The sequence below is a fragment of the Sander lucioperca genome, chromosome 18 (genome assembly GCF_008315115.2).
Source record: "Sander lucioperca isolate FBNREF2018 chromosome 18, SLUC_FBN_1.2, whole genome shotgun sequence".
In the NCBI taxonomy this organism is placed as follows: domain Eukaryota; kingdom Metazoa; phylum Chordata; class Actinopteri; order Perciformes; family Percidae; genus Sander; species Sander lucioperca.
The window spans coordinates 26,802,621-26,810,120 of NC_050190.1; the positions used below are offsets into that span (position 1 = coordinate 26,802,621).

At 49.3% G+C, this 7,500-nt stretch overlaps 1 protein-coding gene across 4 annotated transcripts in view; it reads right to left on the reverse strand.

Moving 5' to 3' along the window:
* Positions 1-7,500, reverse strand: part of mapkbp1 (mitogen-activated protein kinase binding protein 1) — an 89,706-nt gene that overhangs the window by 49,965 nt on the left and 32,241 nt on the right. For all 4 annotated transcript variants that reach the window (XM_035994396.1, XM_035994397.1, XM_035994398.1 and 1 more), the window contains exons 3-4: positions 292-354; positions 19-76 (exon numbers count right to left, since the gene is read on the reverse strand). In XM_035994396.1, the coding sequence (XP_035850289.1) occupies positions 19-76; positions 292-354 (121 nt within the window). The remainder of the gene's footprint in view (positions 1-18; positions 77-291; positions 355-7,500) is intronic.

Here is a 7,500-nt window from a genome sequence, read left to right on the forward strand (position 1 = left end):
AGAGTCCCAGAGACTCACCTCTCCTGTGACCACATATTTCCCGTCTGGAGAAAACGCCAGCGTGGTGATCGCCTTCCTGAACAACAGAGAGAGAGAGAGAGAGAGAGAGAGAGAGAGAGAGAGAGAGAGAGAGAGAGAGAGAGAGAGAGAGAGAGAGAGAGAGACACACTTCTGATTGGCTGTCAGACGTCACACGTGTGGTGAGATCAACAGTTGATCCTTCGCCGTCACTCTCCATCACTCATTAATAAAGTTCTAATGAATATTAATACAACTTTAGGACTGTTTTACCTGGAGCTGTTGAAGATGTGATGCTGTTTGTTCTTCCGGGGATTCAACAGGACGACCACACACCTGCAGACACACACACACACACACACACACACACACACACACACACACACACACAGAGAGACACACACACACACACATAGAGTTAGCAGGTAAACACAGGATTAAACTAATGAGAACACAAACAGAAGAAAGCTGCACTCCACCCACTAACAAGACAAACACACACACACACATACACACACACACTGAGACACACACACACACACACACACACACACACAGATACACACACACACACACACACACAGACACACACACACACACACACTGAGACACACACACACACACACACACACACACACACACTGAGACACACACACACACACACACACACACACACACACACACACACACACACACACACACACACACACACACACACACACACACTGAGACACACACACACACACACACACACACACACACACACACACACACACACACACACACACACACACACACACACACACACACACACAGACACACTCTCTGACCCACACCTGCATTTTGGTTATTGACATTTTCAAAAACTTATTACAGAAGTTGCATTTGGTGCAACACTTCCCTTTAACAGGCAGAAACGAGACTGTCCTCCCCAGACAGTGGCGCCATCTTGATGAAAGATGGCGCCATCTGCGGCGCCATGGCGACACGGTGTGTTGGAGCGCTCTGTTTTGTTTTGTGTTTTAACTTTGTTTCTTGCGATGGTACCCGGATCTCATTCACCAGTGAAGAGCTCGTGAACTTCAGGGGAACAACACCATCAGACTTATTTCCCACTTTTCTTCTCCCTTCACTGGAAATTTTAGACATTCTGGTCAAAGGTGCGCTCACCTTTGCTCACGCAGCAAAACGCCGGAGGAGAGGGAAACGGGCCGGTGCGCTGGTGCGTCTCCGCCAGCGAGGATCACGCACACCGTTACCTGGAATATTCCTCTCTAACGTGCGCTCTCTGCCCAACAAAGTGGAGGAATTACAACTGCTGTTGAGGGGAAACAGGGACTTTTCTTCATCTGCTGTTTTGTGCTTCACGGAGACGTGGCTCTGTGGATTAATACCGGACTCTGCGCTGCAGCTGGCAGGCTTCCAGCTTTTCAGAGCAGACAGAGACACGGACCTCTCCGGCAAAACTAAAGGTGGAGGAATCTGTTTCTACATCAACAGCGGTTGGTGCAACGACGTGACAGTGATCCAGCAGCATTGTTCTCCTGACCTGGAGTATTTCACCATGAACTGTAAGCCTTTTTATTCACCCCGTGAGTTCCATTCATTCATTCTGGTCGGTGTTTACATCTCACCGCAGGCCAACGTGCAGGACGCGCAGCGCATGCTTGCCGACCAGATACTGTGTGTGGAGCGGACCAACCCGGACTCCCTAGTTATTGCCCTTGGTGACTTTAATAAAGGGAACCTCACTCAGGAACTCCCTAAATATAGACAACATATTAAATGCCCGACCAGAGAGGAGAACATTCTGGATCACTGTTACACCACAGTCAGGGACGCTTATCACGCCGTCCCCCGTGCTGCACTGGGGCACTCTGACCACGTCATGGTCCACCTGATCCCCGCCTACAGGCAGAAATTAAAGCTCTGCAAACCTGTAGCGAGGACATCAAGGAAGTGGACCAGTGAGGCTGTGGAGGATCTCCAGTCGTGTTTGGATTGTACTGACTGGGATGTGTTCAGGACTGCTACCAACAGTCTGGATGAGTACACAGAGGCTGTGACGTCAGCTTCTGTGAGGACTGCTGTGTTCCATCAAGCACCAGGGTGAGGTACAACAATGACAAACCCTGGTTCACAGCCAAACTCAGAAGGTTAAGGCTGGCTAAGGAAGACTCGTTCAGGAGTGGGGACAAAGACAGATTTAAAGAGTCAAAGTACAAGTTTAGCAAGGCAGTGAAGGAGGCTAAACATCGGTACTCTGAGAAGCTCCAACGCCAGTTCTCAGCTAACGACTCTGCGACTGTCTGGAAAGGACTTAGGCAGATCACCAACTACAAGCCTAAAACCCCCCACTCCTTCAATGACCGACACCTAGCCAACGACCTGAACGAGTTCTACTGTCGATTTGAAAGACAAAAGGACAGTCCTGACACCATCCCCCACGACACCTCCCTACAGCTACAGCCACTGTGCATCACCTCCACCTCGCCCACCTCAGCAGGGTCCTGGGCCCCCCCACCAGTGCCCTCCTTAAAGGTCCCCTCCACCTCCTCCCCCCCTCCCACCTCAGTGACGACTCTCTCCATTCACGAGAGGGACGTCAACAGACTGTTCAGGAGACAGAATCCCAGGAAAGCTGCTGGACCGGATGCTGTCTCCCCATCCAGCTTGAAGCACTGCGCTGACCAGCTGTCTCCAGTGTTCACAGACATTTTTAACACCTCACTGGAGACATGTCACGTGCCAGCCTGCTTCAAGACCTCAACCATAATCCCTGTCCCCAAGAAGCCAAGGACCACAGGACTTAATGACTTCAGACCCGTCGCCCTGACCTCTGTGGTTATGAAGTCCTTTGAGCGCCTTGTGCTTTCACACCTCAAAGCCATCACCGACCCCCTCCTGGACCCCCTGCAGTTTGCCTACAGAGCCAATAGGTCTGTAGACGATGCAGTCAATTTGGCCCTCCACTACATCCTCCGGCACCTGGACTCTGCAGGAACCTACGCCAGGATCCTGTTTGTGGACTTCAGCTCTGCCTTCAATACCATCATCCCGGCTCTGCTTCAGGAGAAGCTCTCCCAGCTAGGCGTGCCTGTTTGTATGTGTGACATGCTCCAACAACACCATGACAAATTCCTCGTATGTGCAACGTACTTGGCAATAAAGCCCTTTCTGATTCTGAAAAACTCCCCCATCAGTGGTATGTTCCAACTCCCCCATCAGTGGTATGTCCCAACTCCCCCATCAGTGGTATGTCCCAACTCCCCCATCAGTGGTATGTCCCAACTCCCCCATCAGTGGTATGTCCCAACTCCCCCCTCAGTGGTATGTCCCAACTCCCCCATCAGTGGTATGTCCCAACTCCCCCCTCAGTGGTATGTTCCAACTCCCCCATCAGTGGTATGTCCCAACTCCCCCATCAGTGGTATGTCCCAACTCCCCCCTCAGTGGTATGTCCCAACTCCCCCATCAGTGGTATGCTCCAACACACCCCTCAGTGGTATGTTCCAACTCCCCCCTCAGTGGTATGTTCCAACTCCCCCATCAGTGGTATGTCCCAACTCCCCCCTCAGTGGTATGTTCCAACTCCCCCATCAGTGGTATGTCCCAACTCCCCCATCAGTGGTATGTCCCAACTCCCCCATCAGTGGTATGTCCCAACTCCCCCATCAGTGGTATGTCCCAACTCCCCCCTCAGTGGTATGTCCCAACTCCCCCATCAGTGGTATGTCCCAACTCCCCCCTCAGTGGTATGTTCCAACTCCCCCATCAGTGGTATGTCCCAACTCCCCCATCAGTGGTATGTCCCAACTCCCCCCTCAGTGGTATGTCCCAACTCCCCCATCAGTGGTATGTCCCAACTCCCCCCTCAGTGGTATGTCCCAACTCCCCCCTCAGTGGTATGTTCCAGCATTAATCTGACCAGGGGTCCTATGGCGTCATTCTGATGCTACCAAGCCATCACCTCCCGTTAGCATCCCATTGACTGCCATTCATTCTGACGTCACTTTGACAGAGAATAACTTTACATCTGAAGAGTTTAAAGACTCTATTTGTCCATTGTTTATTTCTAAAGAAACACGACAATGTATAAAAGGCTCCATTACCTTGTAGCTCACGTTATGGCTCCGTAGCAGACGTTTTTATAAAAATAGGCTAACGATTGGGTCATAACCACGAGACTTACTGTCTCATAGTAGAGGAATTACCGTATAGTACAGGAGAAGCTCTCAGGCAGTTTGGACTTCCAATAGCTGTTTAAGTTTAATTACTAATGTTAACTATCATTTTAGTGATCAATAATTAGCCTGTGTCTATGTTATCTCCTTACATATACCTACGCTCTCCGTCTCTGCTAGATTGGGAATGATTGAGATTTCTCTTGGCACAGCTACCAGAAGACTTCCAACTTTCAGACAGGTTGCTCACGTCACATCTACGTCTTCAAGCTCAGTTGGAGGCTGCTCAGTAACGCTCAGCCATCACCGGGAAAGAGACTTCTAATATCCTTCACTGGTCTCCGTCAAAGTCTGGGGCTGTGTCGCTGTGTTCTTTCACTGTCTGTGATTCTGACCTACATATATTTAGGTTTGTAGTGGCAGCGCCCTCTAGTGGCCGCTGTAGTTCTGACGGGAGCAAAGCAGGAAGTAAGGTGAGGAAGTATAAGAGCGCTGAGTTTGCTAAGCTAATAGGGGTGGAACGGTACACAGAAGTCACGGTTCGGTTCAGACATCACGGTTCGGTACAACGGAGGGAAAAGCAAGACAAAAATGTAGAAGGCAATTTTTTTTATTGTGCATGTCTCAGGCTGTTCACTGAGCTAGCTGTAACAGCTTGAAGTGTGTAAAGTAAGATGTAAATAGTACACAATAAGTAGGCCTACCCTGCATCATCTCCAGACTCCATCTGGAACTTGTAAACAAAATAAGACAATCAGCTAGTAGTGTGATATGGGAGACAAGTGCTGCTCTCAGATGTGAATGCACAGAGCAGGGGTGTTAAAAGAGCAGCTTCTTACACAGAGCAGTTGGCGAATTGTGGCGTTAGCTTCACGCGCTAACAGTGGAGCTAGCAGCAAACAGCGAAGCTAAGAGCTAACGGCGGAGCTAAGAGCTAACGGCGGAGCTAAGAGCTAATAGGCTACCGGAGCAAACAGCGAAGCAAACGGGCCTGGAGGCCATTTGTGGTCGAGGCGAGAAGGGATCCAGCTACGTCCGTGTTTGGTTGTATATGGAAGGGACTAGTTTGCTTCGTGTGGACTCACTGGACCGACTGACTCCATGGATGTATTACTGACTCAACATGTAGGCGGAGCTCGGGAGCTTCCGAGCTAAGGGCAGGGCTATAGATTAGGTGTCCCCAAGAAACGCGTGCACAGTAGTTCCGCATTACATTAATTAATTTGCACGCAAGTTTTATTTATTTTTATACCGTGTATTCTCCGTGTAAATTCATGGACCGGACCGAGACACCCGTACCGTTTCGGTTCAATACGAATACATGTACCGTTCCACCCCTATAAGCTATGTTATGCTTAGTTCGTTTCTTAGTTTCTAACCACACACGAAGTCGCACAATAACACAAACTAATTAAGCGATGGAGGCAGCAGTAGAGCAGCAACCTCCATGTTCTGCAAGGTAAAATCACTGTTTTTCTCAAAGGAGTCTGGTGCAGAGACTGACCTAATGGGTGTATTACCTAACCCTGTCAGTGTGTGTGTGTGTGTGTGTGTGTTGATGAGGAAGAATATAATTGGCTGCTGACTCAACTGCTTACAGTCAGCAAACACTTATCACAGAGTGTTTGTTCATCTACACAGCTGGTCAGCTCACACAGGGATAATATGTGTGTGTGTGTCTGTGTGTGTGTCTGTGTGTGTCTCTGTGTGTGTGTGTCTCTGTGTGTGTGTGTGTGTCTGTATGTGTGTGTGTGTGTCTGTCTGTGTGTCTGTGTGTGTGTGTGTGTGTTTGTCTGTGTGTGTCTCTGTGTGTGTGTGTGTCTCTGTGTGTGTCTGTGTGTGTCTCTGTGTGTGTGTGTCTGTCTCTGTGTGTGTGTGTCTCTGTGTGTGTGTGTGTGTGTATGTGTGTGTGTCTGTGTGTGTGTGTGTCTCTGTGTGTGTGTGTGTGTCTCTCTGTGTGTGTCTCTCTGTGTGTGTGTCTCTGTGTGTGTGTGTGTGTGTGTGTGTCTCTGTGTGTGTGTGTGTGTGTGTCTCTGTGTGTGTGTCTGTGTGTCTCTCTGTGTGTGTGTGTGTCTCTCTGTGTGTGTGTGTGTGTGTGTGTGTGTGTGTGTGTGTGTGTCTCTCTGTGTGTGTGTGTGTGTGTGTGTGTGTGTGTCTCTGTGTGTGTGTGTATCTCTCCGTGTTGATGATTGTGTGTCTCGTTGTGAGAAGTCAAAACAGCCCAAATCACCATGAATCTAGGAGTTTTATTTTGAAATGTGTTTTACTTCTGTAAAGCATCCGGCTGCCCTGTGGTCTTCCTGTATGGGATTTCCTGCCTGGTTTGACACATTCGCACGCGTCTCACGCAAGAAATAGAGGAGACGCCGAAACGATCGGACAGATTGGATAACATGGGCGCCGAAATGAAAATAGCGGCGCTACGCGGCTATACGCAACGCTTGCACGCCGGTGTGTTTTCACTGTAACAGCATCAGACTGAGCTCCTTGTTGTGTGTGTGTGTCTCTGTGTGTGTGTGTTTGTGTGTGTCTCTCTGTCTGTCTTTGTGTATGTGTGTATGTGTGTGTGTGTCTGTGTGTGTGTGTCTCTCTGTGTGTGTGTGTCTCTGTGTGTGTCTCTCTGTGTGTGTCTGTGTGTGTGTCTCTCTGTGTGTCTGTGTGTGTGTGTGTGTGTGTGTCTCTCTGTGTGTGTGTGTCTGTGTGTGTGTGTCTCTGTGTGTGTGTGTGTCTCTCTGTGTGTCTCTGTGTGTGTGTGTGTGTCTCTGTGTGTGTGTCTGTGTGTGTGTGTCTGTGTGTGTGTCTCTGTGTGTGTGTGTGTGTGTCTGTGTGTGTGTCTCTGTGTGTGTGTGTCTCTCTGTGTGTGTGTGTCTCTCTGTGTGTGTGTGTGTGTGTGTGTGTGTGTGTGTGTGAGAGAGCTGATTTAAAGGACCAGTCTGGATATTAATCTCATGGCTGTGTGTGAGCGTAGCTTAGCATACAGACTGGGACCAGCTAGGGTTGCTTTGTAGTCTGGACGGGCCCAGACGGAGACCTTCTGGAACTACATCTGACATCTTACATCATCGGAAGCAGAAGGTGGAAATACTTCAGTGATGTACTAGTAACTGTGGAAATACTTCAGTGATGTACTAGTAACTGTGGAAATACTTCAGTGATGTAGTACTGTAACTACTGGACTGAGTGAGAGTGTTTTTGAAGGTTCAGCTCGGACAGACTGAGTCACCAAAACACACACTCATTAGACTGCTCACTGTTTATACAGCAGAGAGAGAGAGAGTGAATGTGTGTGTGTGTGTGT